Below are 18,603 nucleotides of genomic sequence, written 5' to 3'. Positions count from 1 at the left end.
AAACTCGCTGAAGTCACCGGCTTTTTCCACGCAAAAGTCTGGTCCCGCCACAGAGCTCCAATTTCGGGGAGCCTGCGGTTCCTCGTCGTAGACTCCTCCCCCTTCCCCTAAGAACAAGACTCCTCCCCTTTCCCTTCAGGAGAAGACTCCTCCCTCTCAGGTCAGGACTTCTTCCTCTCAGGAAAAGGCCCCTCCCCCTCAGGACAGAGCTCCTCCCCCTCTTGACAGAGCTCCTCCCCCTCAAGAGAAGACTTTTCTCTCTCTCAGGAGAAGGCCCCTCCCCCTCAGGACAGAGCTCCTCCTCCTCAGGACAGAGCTCCTCCTCCTCAGGACAGGGCTCCTCCCCCTCGGGGCAGGGCTCCTCCCCCTCGGGGCAGGGCTCCTCCCCCTCGGGGCAGGGCTCCTCCCCCTCAGGGCAGGGCTCCTCCCCTCAGGACAGGGCTCCTCCCCCTCAGGGCAGGGCTCCTCCCCCTCAGGACAGGGCTCCTCCCCCTCAGGGCAGGGCTCCTCCCCCTCAGGGCAGGGCTCCTCCCCCTCAGGGCAGCAGGGCCTCCCCCTCCTCGGCCCAGAGCAGCTTCAGGGCGTCGGCCTGCCGCTGCTCGCGCTGGTGGATCCTGCGGAGGCGCAGGATGTAGAGCAGGATGGCGAGCAGCACCACCAGGATGCAGAGCGAGAACAGGTGGTGGTTGTAGACGAAGGACGAGCGCAGCCAGCTGGGGTGGCTCTGCCGCAGCGTCTCCTGCTGCAGGTCCCTGCAGGCGCCCAAAACATGTCAACATGTCAACATAAATAAAACATACATGCAGCAAAACAACAACAGCTGTTTAAGAAGTGAGCTGTTTTATTTATTTATAGGACGCCGTGAGAACCAGATCCTTTGATCCAGCCATCTTTCATTGACTGAAATTCAATTGTGTTAGATGTGTGTGTCTGTGTGTGTGTGTGTTGGATGTGTGTGTGTGTGTGTGTGTGCGGCGTCACCTGAGCGGCAGGAACCGGGTCTTGAACAGGATGGCTCCCAGAGTCCACTGCACCTCCTTGTCATTCACCAGCTGAGCCGTCCTCAGGTTCAGGTAGTCGGCCGGGAAGCGGAAGCCGGAGTGCAACACCTCGAACATCCAGGAGGACTTGAAGCACTGCAGCCTGAGAGACACACACACACACACACACACACACACACACACACACACACACACACACACACACACACACACACACACATTAAAAGGATGTCACAGATTAATTTACAAAATCCTAGAATAATAAATTTTAAAACACACTTTGGTTTTCTACATCCACCGAAGGTTTGAATAACTAATAATCTTTATTAACGTAGTTTTTGTCCGTCTGTCTCGACAACTTCCTCGGCAACCGTTGCCCAGGAAGTTGTCGGTCTGTCTGTGGGAGCCGACGGCGTCTACATCCGCCTGACAGCGACTCCACAGCACCTCCTGGTGGAGAACCATTCAACAACTAAACACACAGAGTGTTTGTTTCATAAAAACATGAAACTCCTCATTCCTCAAACAATAAGTTATTTCCTCTACAAGGTTTTTGATTATTTTATTCAGAGAGCCACATCTGATTTACATTTTAACGCAACACAAGATTTAAAGGAGGTACGGTTGTATAGAAGTCCATGATTCATGTGTTCAAGCTGCATTCTCTCTCCTGACCACCAGGGGGCGACTCCTCTGGTTGTATAGAAGTCTATGCTTCATGTGTTCAAGCTGCATTCACTCTCCTGACCACCAGGGGGCGACTCCTCTGGTTGTATAGAAGTCTATGCTTCATGTGTTAAAGCTGCATTCTCTCTCCTGACCACCAGGGGGCGACTCCTCTGGTTGTATAGAAGTCTATGCTTCATGTGTTAAAGCTGCATTCTCTCTCCTGACCACCAGGGGGCGACTCCTCTGGTTGTATAGAAGTCTTAACTATAGAACTTACTTGAGTCTGCTGATGTCGGCCTGCTGAGAGAACAGCTTGTTGTCCAGTCGCTGCTTGAGTATCGACCACTTGGTGAGGCAGAAGTCCTGCAGAGGAAACAACGAGCGCAGGTTTCATTCAGACGAGCGTCGCCACGTTTCATTTTACTGGCGGGTTACTCCTGAAACGTGAACAAATACCATCGCGGCTCTGGAGTACTTGCGACCGTCGTACGGCCCTCCCAGCCGCAGAACGTCTTCCGTGCAGTAAAAGAACTCGGAGAACCCGTAGAACTCACTGTTGCTGAAATTGATGGGAGCCTAAAATTTGAAAAACAAGGCGTTAAAAGCGTTTCTTTACTTTCTGCGTGACTGAATCTGTGGACGACCACCAGGGGGGGTTTCAGCTGTACCTGGTAGACGCCCCCCGGGGACATGGTGCCGTTGTGGAGGCCCAGGAACGGTCGCACGGCCGCCCGGCACCGGCTCCAGTCGCCCTGACCCCTCAGGTACACCGTGCGGTTGTCCCTGATGACGGTGTCCGACAGGCTGACCGGCAGGCAGGGGTCCAGGTACGGCCGGTCCTCACTCAGGCCCGTCTGCACGGAGAGAAGCCTGGACAGGCGGGAGCAAAGGGTGTTAAAAACATGCATTCTCTCTCCTGACCACCAGGGGGCGACTCCTCTGGTTGTATAGAAGTCTATGCTTCATGTGGTAAAGCTGCATTCTCTCTCCTGACCACCAGGGAGCGACTCCTCTGGTTGTATAGAAGTCTATGTTTCATGTGTTAAAGCTGCATTCTGTCTCCTGACCACCAGGGGGCGACTCCTCTGGTTGTATAGAAGTCTATGATTCATGTGTTAAAGCTGCATTCTCTCTCCTGACCACCAGGGGGCGACTCCTCTGGTTGTATAGAAGTCTATGCTTCATGTGGTAAAGCTGCATTCTGTCTCCTGACCACCAGGGGGCGACTCCTCTGGTTGTATAGAAGTCTATGCTTCATGTGGTAAAGCTGCATTCTCTCTCCTGACCACCAGGGGGCGACTCCTCTGGTTGTATAGAAGTCTATGCTTCATGTGGTAAAGCTGCATTCTGTCTCCTGACCACCAGGGTGCGACTCCTCTGGTTGTATAGAAGTCTATGCTTCATGTGTTAAAGCTGCATTCTCTCTCCTGACCACCAGGGGGCGACTCCTCTGGTTGTATAGAAGTCTATGCTTCATGTGTTAAAGCTGCATTCTCTCTCCTGACCACCAGGGGGCGACTCCTCTGGTTGTATAGAAGTCTATGTTTCATGTGTTAAAGCTGCATTCTGTCTCCTGACCACCAGGGGGCGACTCCTCTGGTTGTATAGAAGTCTATGCTTCATGTGTTAAAGCTGCATTCTCTCTCCTGACCACCAGGGGGCGACTCCTCTGGTTGTATAGAAGTCTATGCTTCATGTGGTAAAGCTGCATTCTCTCTCCTGACCACCAGGGGGCGTCTCCTCTGGTTGCACTCTGGCTTTCTGGCACCGAGCAGACAGAGGGCGCCGTTTGCAAAAGGAGAACACAGCTTCAACAGATCAAAAGACAGTAACACGCGTGTGCACCTGTTCTTGGCCAGCGTGTTGTTGAGCAGCTGGTCTTCGTAGCGCTGCCGGGCCATGTTGCCCCCGAAGCCCAGGAAGGTGGTGACGTAGACTCTGTAGACGTGCTGCGTGTGCTCCACGTCGCAGCCCAGATTAAACTCAGCCAGGACACTCTTCCCCGCCTCCTCCTGAGAAAATTACATTTTAACAAAAGACACAAAAACTCTCAAATAGAAGGATTTTCTGCTTGCTTTGTGCCCTCAACATTGTCTCGCAGGTCTTTATTTATTAATTTGTTTGTTTAGCAGGGACAATGCACACGAATCAACAGTAAAACTGTAAGTTAGCTAGAGAGGCTGTCTTTCCAATAATATTCCGTGCAAACTCGGGTTATAAGCTGCTACTACCTCCCGGCTAGCTCTCTGCTATCACTCTGATAGCTCCCCGCTGTAGCCAGCTAGTGCTGCTGCTGCTAGCTCCCATCTATCACCTTGCTAGCTCACCACTAGTTCTCTCATAGCTCACCGCTAGCCCGGGCTTGACACAGCGGGGACGCAGGCAGTAGCTAGCAACAGCGCTAGCTTGCTACAGCGGGGAGCTAGCAGCAGCCACCAAAGGTAGCAGCGGCTTGTAACCCGACTTTTATGGTAATGCAACAAAGATTCATCGATAGAACTAATTCACATCAAAGCAAAATAAAAGTAAACCTACAATAGAAAACGAGCCTTTGTTATTAATTACTTAACGTCGTATCGACGCAAACAATCAATCGAGCAAAGAATCCAGCCCTCAACAACGACGGCGGCGGTGGCGTTAATCATACTTCTTGTGGCGAGCTGAAGGTGACGGCGCTCGGCACCTCGTAGGCGATCTGCAGGGAAGCCCCGCCCATATCCATGATGCCCACCGTGCGCCGCCTGCTCATTGGCTGCTGGTTCTGGGAGCCCGTCGTCACCTCAACCGTCGCGTCTTCTGAGAAACGCGAAGACGTTGAAGCGTTATGATGTCATTTGGTGTCAATTTACGGATACGTCTCGTCAACAAGGGGACAGTCCAGAGCAGAAGAACGCTGACTCACCTTCGTCGGCGTGATCGAAGCGGCCCAACACAAAGTTAATGCCGATCCACGCGTACACTCCTTTCAGGGTCGAGAGGAAACAGGAAGTGGTTAGAGACGTGTTGTTTAGGGATCATCGCTGCCACAGTGAGAGTTCTCCTTCTCCTTCATTCGGGAACCATCATCTCACCTTCTTGCTTCCCAGAGATGACCTCAGCGTGCGAGCTGGAAAACAGGAAGTCAAACTCCAGGGGAACGTCGGTGACCAGGTCCTCCAAGATGGCCGCCTGCTGGCTGGACACAGAGGCACGAGAAGGTGTGACACGTACAGAAAACTACAGGAGACATGGTCACTTCCTCTGGAAGATAAACTACCAGCTTCTTTGTGTTGGTTCTGGCGCCCCCATGTGGACGAACGCGGTAGTGTTTCAGGGTTCAGACACATTGTGACCAATGGATTTCCACGACTTGTAACCAAAATGTAACCATATTTCCATGACTTTAGACACATTTTCCATAATTTTTAACAACATTTTCATGACTTTACACAAAATTTCTATGACTTATAAACAAATTTCCATGACGTTTAACCATATTTCTAATAATAAAACACATTTACACCACTTTTACTACACTTTGGGACTTTTCCAGGCCTGGAAATAACCATCTTTATTTAAATTCCACGACTTTTCCAGGTTTTCCATGACCGTAAAGTCCCCGTTACCTGTCGGTCAGCAGCCGCATGCCGGCGGTGCAGAGGATGTAGAGCGGCGTCTCTTTGTGTTTGCTCCTCGGGACGTGAGCGGCGGCGAAGCGGAGCAGAGGGTGGAGGTAGTCGCTGGCCTGGGTGGGCGAGTTCGCCAAGGTGGAGATACCTGGAGGGGAGCGAGAGAGAGAGAGAGAGAGAGAGAGAGAGAGAGAGAGAGAGAGAGAGAGAGAGAGAGAGAGAGAAAGAGAGAGAGAGAGAGAGAGAGAGAGAGAGGTGCTTGTTTGTGACATAATTATTTTTAATCATAATCACTATTATTGGTTGTTGTGTGTAATTAGAGAGACCTGACTGAGCTGTTCATCAGGAAAATAAACAGCTGCGCCAATGTGCACACCTGTTTCTATGGTTACCAAATGATTGGCATGTACGGGGAAGTTAGAAGATCACAAAGTCTCACCTGAAGAGGTAATGTCTCTTCAAAATGAGACGAGAGAATCACCTTTCAGATAGAAACACCTGCTTTTAAATGTCTTATTACTACTTTCTACTCCTTTTTCTCCTCCTCCTCCTCCTCCTCCTCCTCCTCCTCCTCCTGTTCCTCCTCCTCCTCCTCCTCCTCCTCCTCCTCCTCCTCCTCCTCCTCCTCCTCCTCCTCCTCCTCCTCCTCACCAGGTTTGATCTTCTTCACCACCGGCCTGCGGTCCCGGTCCCTCATCTGCTGGATGTCCAGCAGCGTGTGCGGGTTGCCGTTGTGCGGCGGCCAGACGTACACGAAGACTCTGGAGCCGCTGGAGCCGCAGTCCACCGCCACGCCGTAGTTCAGCGCCGGGTCCGACACGTCCGTCACCTCCATGGCCTCGCCGACGGAGAGGTACCTGCAGGGGGAGCGGACGCGTCAGGAAAAACACTGAGACATTTCAGAAATAATAATAGAACGCAGAGCGAGCGCAGGCAGATGAACCCAGGGCTTCATGGCTCTAGTTTATTGTAGAAAGACCTGAAAGTAAAGTTCATCATCCAAAAAAAACCTCCGTCGATGATTTAAACACAGAGAAATGTTTGTGTTGGTCAACATGTGCAGCATGCGGCTCCTTCACTAACTGCTGCTGTTGACTGTTTACGGCTGGAGACGCTGATTTAAAAGAAGAGGAGCAGCTGGTGAAACCCTGAAAACACACACACACACACAGAAACACAAACATACACACTCACAGAGCGGGCCTTGAACTCATGCAGGTTGAGCCTGTGTCTCTATCGGGTTCAGGTGACAACACCTGCACCCAGTCCCACACACACAGAGAGAGAGAGAGAGAGAGAGAGAGAGAGAGAGAGAGAGAGAGAGAGAGACGTCCAGCTTCGGAAAAACAAACTAGATAACGTTTGTTCTCACGTTATCAGCCACGTTACAAACCTCCACGCGGTCGTTCTGTGTTAACTTCTATTAAAATGAAACGTTCCCGAAATGATTCATTGGTGCTGTAACTTCAGCTTCTCCTCCTCTTTCCCCTGCGCCACTGCTTTCATTGTTGATTATTAAATAAACAAAATCACTTTTATACCATATTATGATCTATGAACATTCAGCAGTATATGAGGAAGATTCCCTAAGTGACTGAGTTGTTCAAACTGTCTGGTTCATGACCTTAACAACAGCCCACATGCTAATGAGACATCTCTGTGGAGAGATGAGGATCTACATAATCAGAAACTGCAACAAAAATCACAATAAAACAAAGTCTTAAACTGTTAGGAAGGCGTTTCAGTCAAAAGACTGTGTGCTTGCAGAAATAATTAAGGTAAACGTAGAAAAAAACTGTAGTTTTTGGTGTCAGAGAATTGGTGTTGTAAAACTTTAAGCGGGGCCCTGAAGAGTCTCTCACTTGTTGACTCGGGCCCCGGGCCTCCGCGGCCCGCCGCCCCACAGCTGCCTCTGGTAGGTTCCCAGCAGGAGGACGGCGGAGGTGACGAGGAGCAGCAGCAGCAGCCGCTGCCGCGGAGCGCAGCCCAGAGACAGCAGGGACACGCTGCAGTGCCACGAGGCCGGCAGGCAGGAGAACGTGATCCTGACGAAGAGGAGGAAGAGGAGAAAGAGACCGGGTCATGCACTGGTAAAAAGAGACGCACATCGGGGGTGCAGCATCAGTTTATTACCTCGCCATAGGTCCCGGTTTGGGGCGAGGATGGAGGGAGGGGGGGATAGTTCAAGATGTCACAGACGTCACCTCATGGCGCCTGCAGTCGGATCAGGATGCGGTCCAGAGCGGCGACTCTTCTGCCTGAGAGAGAGAAGGATGGAAATGATCATCAGCTGAAAGCACAAAAGCATCATTGCATGCAAACACCTGTGACTTCCAGTAAAGTAGGTTTGCTTAAAGGAACGTGGCGATTTCCCAACGGGGATCCGTTAATGAAAAGCACGACACTAATCTAGGAGCACGACGCTGCACTTTAGGGTCCTAAAGATAAGATACGCGTTCATTGATCCCTGTGGGGAGATGTGCTCGTTACAGCAGCATGGCACAGATGAAGAGAGAAGCATTTAAATTCATTAGAGGGATATTTAAAAGTTAATCAAGAAGAGAACACACACACAAACAGTAATTACCGATGCAAATATCAGTGTGACATGTTATAACAAAATGTATAAAATGAGACATAGTAATAGCTGGAAGGTCGTACTCTAGTATAACAGGATCCATACTGCATGATATATGGGTTTTATTGAGTACAGTGTAGTATATTATGATGTATTATCTAATATAAATAGCTGCAGGTCTGTGTTACAGCCCTTTAAAAATGCGGCTCTTCTCCACAGAGGCCAGTGGGAGAACAGGCTTATTCCCAGTTATATAAGATTAACCGGGTGCATAAATAAACAGGACGGAGCAAACCGACTCAAACAGCATCCCGGCTCCCGTTGTTTATTAGCGACTAGCTACACACCGGCTAACAGCAGCGGTCTGTTCGCGGTTTACACATTAGGTCCCCACGCTGTCGTTTTCCGGTACAAACTTACCAAAAGGTGCCTCTTCACAGAAGAAGAACAAAAAATAAGACGTCGAGCAGGAGGAGAAGAAGAGGAAGTGAGCGGAAAAAGCCAACAGACTTCCGGTCGGCTACGTCGTCACTACACGTAACTGGGCGGTTCGGCGGCGGCCATTGGTTCTCGAGCGCCTCACGACACGCCTACTTCCTGTTAAGACAAAAGGGGCGGGGCGTGGTGGTGTGTTACATAAATGTGTGTCCGTGTGTATTTATTCTTCTGCAACTGCTTGTATAATAAACACGTCTTTTTTTTTTGGAAAATGTGGTATTCAGACTTTGCATTTTATTATTGACTGATCAGATGCATCTGTTACGGATTATTATTGTTTTCAGGATGTACCTTTTATTAAACACACGCGTAGACTGAGTCATCGGATATTGTATAATCTCCTATATATATATATATATATATATATATATATATATATATATATACATAAATAATATATTATGTTTCATATTATATAATATATATATATATTATATATATAATATATATATCCTATATAATGCTACAAAGTTTAGAAACATAAATCACTTTGAAAGGATCTCAAGCAATACCAAATGCAATGTGCCACCATGAGAACACGCTGTAAATGATTTGTCAACAAGAGTTTATGATTTACAGCAGTGCCTTTATTTCAGCCCGACCAGAAGTACACAGAAGTAAAAAATTAGAAATCAACAAGGCCAATTTGAATACTGAATTGTTTAGTTGCACTAGAGGCTCAGATCAGTTTTCTTAGTAGACTACAACGCCATAATAAAAAATATAAAATAGAGAATAAAACCAAAATGTAATGACATGAATTTAAAGCCCTTGACAGATTTTAGTATGTATTAAATATGTAATTGTTTCATTGTTATTTTAATTGTTTTTTCGAATTTGAACAGTTCCACCTGGAGTCTATAATTCACATGTAAGATGTTGCTCAACAGTAATGTGTGCAACTTTGTGTATTCCCAAGAAGTATTGATATCTAAAGGGAGTGTTGTGAAATTCACAAATGTTTAACAACTTACACAGATAGTTGTCCTCATAACTGCTGCAGCTGATAATTTAATCTACTTGGAATTAATTATTTATATTGGGAGTGTAAAAAAAGTATTTTTTTTCTATATCTATAACATTATTAAAGCACTAGAGTATATATTTTGTATTATGTTTTGTGTTCAAATGTCCTTCTGGACAACCAAGTCTAAATGATCTTATTTTATCTTACAGCAGCTATTAATACCTCCAAAAGTCCAAAGTTGTGCATATATTTTTTAAATTCCGATGTGGGACGTCCTGTTTAAAACACTTCCCGTAAATACACGTGACCTCCCGATGTTACAAAATCCTTAACGCCCACCGACGCTGAAACTCCGCCTACTTTATTTACCCGCCTTATTACAAGCCGGATTCGGCCAATCCAGAGAGATGCTAGTGATTGACAGTCGGTTTGTCGAATCAGCTCGCGCCTTCTGACGTGACTCACTGACAAACCCACCGAGGATCCCGCCCCGCGCCCGGACTCCCGGTTCACGGACCCCGCTACAGCTGCCTGAGCGCAGTAGCAGCGACCCGCCGAGACTACCGGGAAGATCGCGCCGAGAGGCGGGTCGCAGGAGCCGTCGATTGTTCTTTTATTTCAAACTGGAACGGACGGTTTCCTCTCCCGGCGAGCCTCCATGGAAACACCGGGCGTAGACAGTCGGGTTACAGGCGCCTCAGCCGGGGCAGAGCTTCGGTGGATGGGCGGCCGGCTCTTGGACGCCACGGGGGGGTTCGTCGGGTCTCTCTCGCCGAGAATGCCCGGCGAGCAAGACTCCTTTTCCCCGGCGTTGCACCGACTGAGTCCTCCGGAGGCCTCGACCTCTGCAGAGCCCGAAATAGACTACGAAGGACTGCCTCAAGGAGCCGCCACCGGGACTCACATGCTGGCGGGATCGGTGGCTGGAATCATGGAGCACTGCGTCATGTACCCCATCGACTGCGTCAAGGTATTGCAACGTCATCACGTCGCACTCACGTGACGGCGGTTGGTAACCGTTAAAAAGCGCTTCCGGGAGGCCCGTATACGAGCCCGAGCTCGATTAACATCACAATCTGACCTCGTTAACAGCGGTCAGTTACCTAACTGACGTCAAATAAACGTGAAGTAAGCATTAAATAATGCAATTCAACGTTAGTTTTGTTTATTATTTGTGTAACTTGCAGCAGTGGCACCACAACATGCCTCTGTTATCGGTCTTTAACTCCCCTTTTTCCCTCTTTGGTGGAGCCATGAATCTTACTTAAATCCAAACTATTTCATGTTAAAATGTTTATTTAAAGAAAATAATACAAGTTGATAACGTTGCTCACTGAGGGTTTAATGTGGCTGGTGGAAAGAGAAAAAAAGCAGTGAATGATTGACACGGATCAACGGTCGACTCCAGATGGATGCATTCCTGGAAATAACACACACACACACACACACACACACACCTTTAGTTCGGTCAGTTATCTTATGAGTGTGTGTGTGTTTACTGTAACCCAACATAGATGACTAACGGGATAGTTTCATGATCACATATAACTATGTCCTGGTTATAAACTGACCCTCCTCAGTGAGAGACACTATAAATCCAGTTTAGTTTAATGTGCCTTCTTGTTCAGAAGTTGCACAGTTTTATTACACAACTGCAATGGTATTAATTGCATAATCTGACATAATGTCACGAGGTTCCTCTCAAACAGGACATTCGACCGTAAACCTCTGCTCTTGTGTGCTTCTCACTGTGTTTGGTTTTTTAACGTAGCAATGGATGGACCCACAATGCATTGCTCTACATACGAGTGGAGGAATAAACAGGGGGAAAAAACAAGAAAACAACTTCTAATGTTTCGACCCACATGATCTTATACAGACTCCAGAAGATAGAGAACAAACCGTTCTCACTGCGGCCAATCGAACAAAGCTCTCGTTCACAACTAATTCCTTGATGATGAGGTCATCAGATTCATCGCAACGTGACCTCCCGTCTTGTTTTCGCAAACGGTTTGTGTCCGTCACACGGCAGGTTGTCCCGATCGCACCCTCGGGTGTCTAAAAATATGACTCTGCCTCACGAGGACAGAATTCTTGTTATTTCTATATCACATCCACTGTGTGTGTGTGTGTGTGTGTGTATGTGTGTGTGAGTGTGTGTCACATGACTCTGCAGCTCTTTGGGTTTTTGTCATTTTAAATGGTACGACTTGTTCCAATGCATCAGTTGCATTTATTCGTTATTCAATCGAAGAAATATCATGGAGAAATATCTTTTCACGTTAACGCAGTTTGCCAAACTCAAACGTTTCCTCATTTTATAGAAAGCATTTAACAAAAAATGAAACCTAGCAGGAAGTGCATTGAGTATTTAGTTATTTACAGTAATGTTTGGCGGGCAGCTTCCTCCATCCCGACATGTTTCTATTTTCACAATCTCAGTTCCTCGTCGGCGAACATCTTTTATCTTCTTGTTCATTCTCTCCACTGACTTCTGACTCAGTTTCCTGCTTCCTCATTTCTCCAAAGGACTTTACAGAGTTACTCAACACCAAAGGCCTTCTCCACCGCTGTCACTGTACCCACACGTTGGTGCAGGATTGAAGGGTTTATAGCTGGCGTGAAGTCGCTGCTTTCCCACATTACTGAAGCTTGTGACTGGAAATCAGGACGCGTTCTCCAATCATTCATGCTGATGGTCGTTCATCGTGGATTTTCCCGCCGCAGTGAATCCGAGGACATCAACGTGACGATTCACTCCCTCGTTGAAAATGTCCTCCGCTTCCTGTCCCCGTCTGCTTGGCAGTAAATGCCGCCATGTTGTCTGCTAACTAAAGAAGAAACATTTGCAGCGAGAGGAGGAGGACGAACGACACGTGGCCCGAAGATATAAAAAGAACATTTTGCGCTGTGCTTGCAGCTCCAACACACAGAGCATCCAACCGCCACTGAGATATCAGTTCACAACCGATGAGCACAAACACAATCATCTGCTCTCAGTAGCCAAAGTAACAAGTACGACATTCACCACGGTCTCCTTCACTTCCTGTTTTAAAACGCATCGTCATCGTGTCACCAGAGCTTCACCCCGATGGCTGTTTGTGTGACTGAGACCCTGCAGCCTTTTCAAAATGGCGGCATGAGTCTGAATAATGTTCCCGGTACTCGGTTACAGTGTGGAAAACCGTGACGTGAGCACAAAGCCCCTCTGTGTGTTGTCTGTTGTTTGTTTGCCAGAACAGTTGGGGCTCTTTTTTCCCGCTCTTTTCTTCTCGTCCAGACTCGAATACGCCGGTTCACATCTTTGCTGACTGAGCACATTCCCACAAAAGTTAATTTTCCTAGAAGCAGGAACGCGTTCCGGAGCGCTGATGGACATTTTTGACGATTGCGTCGTCTTTGTTTTTCATCTGTTTGGATCTTCGCGTGTTGCACAGATTGTGCTTTAGCAACCGGTTGACGCAACAGTGTGTTGTTGTGGTTTTGCACCACTTCCTGGCAGCGTTCAGCTTCCTCCCTCTTCATTTCAGCGGTTTGTGGTGGGCGACTTTGACTGCAGCCGTTTCTGTGACTCTTCACATGATTATTGCCGGAAGTTGGTGTTTTGTTTTTTTTAACTCGTATTCATTCAAGTCATGTGGGCGACGCGCTTCATTCTTTTTATAGAGGGAACGAGTCCCTCGTCTTAAAGCCGATGTGTTTTTGGAGAGATCTTGAATTTAGAAGCTTTTACGTGTCTTTAAAAAAAGCGTTTAAATCCGTGTGTTTATATACTGGCACACAGGCAACCAAAGGAATAATATATTCATATTCTATCAATATCATTTAGATTTTGCATACTATGCAGAGAAAAGGTTTAAAAAAAATGGCAGGAGGAGAGCTAGTAACGCTAGCAGCACCGCTAACAGAGAACCAACAGGAGGAGAGCTAGTAACGCTAGCAGCACCGCTAACAGAGATATCATAAATATTGTCTCTTCCTCGTTGTAAAAGCTGCATTTCAGTAGAATTCTGTATTAAAGAATAATTAATCGTCTCTCTCTCTCCAGACGCGCATGCAGAGCCTTCACCCCGAGCCGGCGGCGCGCTACAGGAACGTGATGGACGCCCTGCGGCAGATCGTGCGGACGGAGGGCGTGTGGCGGCCCATCAGGGGCGTGAACGTGCTGGCGGTGGGGGCGGGGCCCGCCCACGCGCTCTACTTCGCCTGCTACGAGAAGATCAAGTTCTCGCTCGGCGACGCCATTCACCCCGGAGCCAACAGCCACTTCGCCAACGGTAAGACGGACATGTTCAACAGCTGTGCACCGTGACTGTCAGTTTGGTGCCAGTGGAGGACGTTGAGTCTTAAACCTCCTTTCCTCTGTTCCACAGGAGTGGCGGGTTGCATGGCCACAGTGCTGCACGACGCCATCATGAACCCAGCCGAAGGTAACTCCTCCCCCTTTGTGTTTGCTGGCGTTAGCTCACCTGACCCGCACAAACGTCAGCGGCGTAACGGACCCCCACTTCAACGTTAACCATCACAGTGTGAATAAAGGTCTACTGACGGGGGTTCTCCTCCAGTACCCAGTAGAACATGTGATCAGGACATGATTAGCAGCACCGCTAACGTAGAGAACCAACAGGAGGAGAGTTGGTAGCTAACGGAGAACCAACGGGAGGAGAGTTAGTAGCTAACGGAGAACCAACGGGAGGAGAGTTAGTAGCTAACGGAGAACCAACAGGAGAGTTAGTAGCTAACGGAGAACCAACAGGAGAGTTAGTAGCTAACGGAGAACCAACAGGAGAGTTAGTAGCTAACGGAGAACCAACAGGAGAGTTAGTAGCTAACGGAGAACTAACAGGAGAGTTAGTAGCTAACGGAGAACCAACAGGAGAGTTAGTAGCTAACGGAGAACTAACAGGAGAGTCAGTAGCTAACGGAGAACCAACAGGAGGTTCACATCAGTTACATGGTGATGCGTTCAGGCTCTGCTCAGTGAAAACGAGTACTGGCTGAAGATGAAATTATAACGATCTCATGAGATTCGTTCACATGTACTCTCGTAAAATGTAGTGTAACGCTTATACATATAGTGTAACTCTTATTTATATATATATATATATATATATATATATATATATATATATATATATATATATATATATATATATGTGTGTAAATATATATATATGTGTGTAAATATATATATATGTGTAAATATATATATAGATATATATATATATATCTATATATATATATATATATATATATATATATATCTATATATATATATATATATATATATATATATATATATATATATATATATATGGCGTACTGACTATAATCCAACAACAAAGGCATCTCTCTGGTCTTTACGGATCACTGATGATCACAGTCGTATCGTACTGATCCGTGGCGTGATCGCGCACGTGAGCTTCAACAAGTGTACACGTGAGTTTCACGCTCGTGCACGTGCGGCGCATTCTGCACCGTAAAGACTCTCCGTAGTCTATTTATAGAAGTCCTCGACCAAAGTCCTTGAAAATCGCTCCGATGCTGCTGTTCCCCCATCAGGACACCAGGTGGAGCTGCAGCTCTCTCACGTCCTGTGAATGTGTTATATTCATGTGTTATATTCACGTGTTCATGGCGTTCATTTAGTTATAAATAATGAATCTGCTTTTAAAAGAAAGAGGCTCAAAATATGAGCAGCATACATACAGGCATCTATATAAATGTTTATTCTTTTAATCAAACTATTGTCTCTCATTCATTTGAGTCATTTAAGGTTTACTGTATGCTTTGAATCCTCATTGTTAGTTTAAATACTACATTTTATCACTTTTTACTGTCTACACACACATTTCACACAATGTTTGCTCATGGACATTTGGTTAAAAGTCATGGAAATTGGGGTTAGAGTCCTGAAAATTTGGTTAAGTCATAAAAATTTGGGTGAAAGTATGGAAATTTGGTTAAAAGTGATATTAAAAAAAAGTCTGGAAATGTTGATAAAAGTCATGGAAAAGTGTAGAAATTTGACCTAAAGTAATGGGAATTTGGTCAAGTCATAGAAATTTGGGTAAAAGTCCTCAAAATTGGGGTAAAAGTCTTAAACATTTGGGTAAAAGTGATGTAAATTTGGGTTAAAAGTTAAAAAAACAAAAACATTTGGTTTAAAGTCCTGTAAATTTGGGTTAAACTCATAAAGATTTGGTTAAGTCATAGAAACTCGTTGGTCAACGTGTGTATGAACTCTTTCCGTTTCGTTTGTGCGATCGTCGTGAAACTCCATCACTCTTCCTCTTCCTCCTGCAGTGGTGAAGCAGCGGATGCAGATGTTCAACTCGCCGTACCGCGGCGTGCTGCACTGCGTTGGTTCCCTGCTGCGGCGCGACGGCCCGGCCGCCTTCTACCGCAGCTACACCACGCAGCTGGCCATGAACGTGCCCTTCCAGGCGCTGCACTTCATGAGCTACGAGTACCTGCAGGAGCTGCTCAACCCGCACCGGCAGTACGACCCGTCCTCCCACGTGGTGTCCGGCGCGCTGGCCGGAGCGCTGGCCGCCGCCGCCACCACCCCGCTGGACGTCTGCAAGACGCTCCTCAACACGCAGGAGGCCCGGGCCGTGCACGCCGTCCAGGCCGAGGGCGGAGCGGCGGTGGGAGCGGCGTCCGGCGGCGGCGGGCGGCACATCTCCGGGCTCGGCGAGGCCTTTCGGACGGTGTACAGGACGGGCGGAGCGCCGGCCTTCTTCAGAGGCGTCCAGGCCCGGATCATCTACCAGATGCCCTCCACGGCCATCAGCTGGTCCGTCTACGAGTTCTTCAAGTACGTCCTCACCAAGCGGCAGCACGAGAAGCGGCTGCGGGGGGATCGGGACGCCGAGAAATGAGAACACCACCAACACCACCAACACCACCCGAGGCGGGAGGTTTTCATCTCAAACTCTGGGTCTAAAAATAAGACCGGAGGCTGGACCGTAGATTCTTAAACTCTGACTTGGTTCTTCGTGGTTCTCCGGAGTCTTCGGCGTCTTCACAGACTTCATGACGACGTCACCGTTAACCAGCTCTTGATCTCTACGACTGGAAGTCCCCGGTTCCCAAACGTCGCTGCACTAAATCTGATCATTTTGAACAGTTTCCATGTCATTGTTCAACTTGACAAACAAAAAGCTTTTATTTTTATTATTCAACGTTTTTTGTTTTTTTGTCCCTCAACTCAAACCGATCTGTGAGGTTAAAGAAGCGACTTTGAGCTTTAAAGTGTTTACTTTCACTTCCTATGAACTGTGTGAACATTGTAGCATTATTATTATTATTATTATTATTATTATTATTATTATTATTATTTAAATATACATATAGAATACCTCCCCTCTCAATAAAGGGCTAGAAATACCCCTCATGGCCACCGGGGGGCGCAGCTGCAGAATCACAGAATCAGCAACGAGTTTGAAAACTTGTAACTCGACTTACATGAAAAGTCTTGTGAACGTTGCTTTAATGTTTAATTTAGGCTTCACAGCCTCGTATTTATACATATATATATATATATATATATATATTATTATATATTTATATGGTACTGCGGTATAGATATTGTCTCTTCCTGCTAGAATTCTGTGTTTTTCTGACTGATTTTTGCCATCAACCGCTTGGTCATTAAATCCAGAATTACCGCAGATTATTTATCATAAATCAGATTAGTAAACGAGCCGACGGTCAAACCCGACGATACAACATCGAGCTAATCATGTCGCCCGTGAAGAAAATAAGGAACAAATAAATAATCTCGTTGGCTTTTAGCGCAGGAAACCAGTTCAACGCTCACTTCCTGTTTGGGCTGAAAAAAGTGGCACCCGCAGCTCTATGTGCAGCACATAGTGTGTGTGTGTGTGTGTGTGTGTGTGTCTGTGTGTGTGTGTGTGTGTGTGTGTGTGTGTCTGTGTGTCTGTGTGTCTGTGTGCGTGTGTGTGTGTGTGGGCCGCAGACGGCGGCTCTCATGTTGTATTTATTTCATTTCTCGGCTCCGGCCGGTCGACTCCTCGTCATCGTTGGGACAAAAGAAAGAACTTTGATAGTAAAAGTATGCAAAAAAAAAAAAGAAGTACGCAGGAGAAAGTACGCCGACGTGTACTCGCTCACTCACGCCTTCCAGCCGCCGCACATCAACGCACATCAACGCAAACGCACAACGACGACAAAACGTCCTCCACGCAGACGGAGAAGTGTGTTCGTGAAGCCATGACAGAGAAACTTGTACATAAATATGAAGTAAATATGAAAAGAGACGAACTGAAATGCAACAAACTGAACGGTTTCTGTCGAGGATTCAGTTTGAAAACCGGAAATTATTACAAACGGAATCAAAGTTTTTGGTTTGAAAAGCAAAAGTTGAAGACGGACTCTGTGTTTTGTGAACTGTAAATAAAGAGACGGCAGCTCCTCGCAGAAGCAGAGTCTTCTCTTGGTGCTGGCTCGCAAAGAGAAGCTGCCTCCTGGTGCTCCCTCCTTCCTCCCTCCTTCCTCCCTCCCTCCTCCCTCCTAGACACCAACACTCTTCTTTTAGAGCTTTTATTTTGACAGGTCCAGATCATCTGAGTTGCTTTTATCTTTTATTTTTGGAATATTATAATTATAATCAATGTAATTCTAAAAAGTTTCTCGAGATTTAAAAATAATATAATGCTTTTATTATGTGTCAAATTAAATATTTAGTACAGTTTCTTTTCATTTTTAACATTCACATTAAAAAAAAAAATGTTATCTACTAAAAATCAGCTTTTTTATTTTCATACATATAAACACAATTTAGTAAAATACGTTTTCACATTAAATCAAAATGTTAAAAGTACAAACACACACACACACACACACAGTAAAACACACACACCCACAGTAACACACTCCTCCAGCAGGAGGCGCTGATGCACGGTGACCTTCAGTGACCTCGAGCCAACACACACACACACACACACACACACACACACACACACACACACGTGTTGGTCTAAATCCAGAGAAGATATTTAGTTTTTAACTAAACTAAAGATCTTGATCAGACAAAACCAGTGTGAGGCTGAGACCTGGAAGGAAGATTTAAAGGATTTAAAAAGATTTTTAAGGATTCAAAGAAATAAAAATAATTATTAAAATAATGGAGACCATTCATTATAATATTCATAGAACATTTATCTCCCTTAAAAATGTATTAATGGAAAATACATCTTAAATGAGCTCTCCAACTCCATAAGACCCGACCATAAAATGTTCTGTAAAATATATATA

General features: G+C 46.5%; 2 protein-coding genes across 2 annotated transcripts; one reads left to right on the top strand and one right to left on the bottom strand.

Moving 5' to 3' along the window:
* Window positions 1–535: 535 nt before the first annotated feature.
* LOC137798736 (ectonucleoside triphosphate diphosphohydrolase 7-like) lies at window positions 536–8,416 on the bottom strand. The gene is made up of 14 exons (XM_068595657.1): window positions 8,277–8,416; window positions 7,412–7,536; window positions 7,141–7,323; window positions 5,930–6,135; window positions 5,276–5,426; window positions 4,742–4,845; window positions 4,573–4,632; window positions 4,318–4,466; window positions 3,516–3,682; window positions 2,339–2,540; window positions 2,127–2,246; window positions 1,948–2,033; window positions 982–1,143; window positions 536–752 (listed from the first exon to the last, which is right to left on the bottom strand). Exons 2-14 carry the CDS (start codon window positions 7,417–7,419, stop codon window positions 536–538), a joined length of 1,815 nt encoding a protein of 604 aa, XP_068451758.1. The 5' UTR covers window positions 7,420–7,536; window positions 8,277–8,416.
* Window positions 8,417–9,763: 1,347 nt separating this feature from the next.
* On the top strand, window positions 9,764–17,805 carry LOC137798778 (mitoferrin-2-like). Its single transcript, XM_068595727.1, has 4 exons — window positions 9,764–10,291; window positions 13,370–13,598; window positions 13,695–13,751; window positions 15,628–17,805. Exons 1-4 carry the CDS (start codon window positions 9,980–9,982, stop codon window positions 16,203–16,205), a joined length of 1,176 nt encoding a protein of 391 aa, XP_068451828.1. The 5' UTR covers window positions 9,764–9,979; the 3' UTR covers window positions 16,206–17,805.
* Window positions 17,806–18,603: the final 798 nt, after the last annotated feature.

Source organism: Clinocottus analis, unplaced genomic scaffold (assembly GCF_023055335.1).
Source record: "Clinocottus analis isolate CAN_PGR_092001 unplaced genomic scaffold, fCliAna1.0.p SCAF_31, whole genome shotgun sequence".
Lineage (NCBI taxonomy): Eukaryota > Metazoa > Chordata > Actinopteri > Perciformes > Cottidae > Clinocottus > Clinocottus analis.
This window is presented reverse-complemented; position numbering and strand designations above follow the sequence as displayed.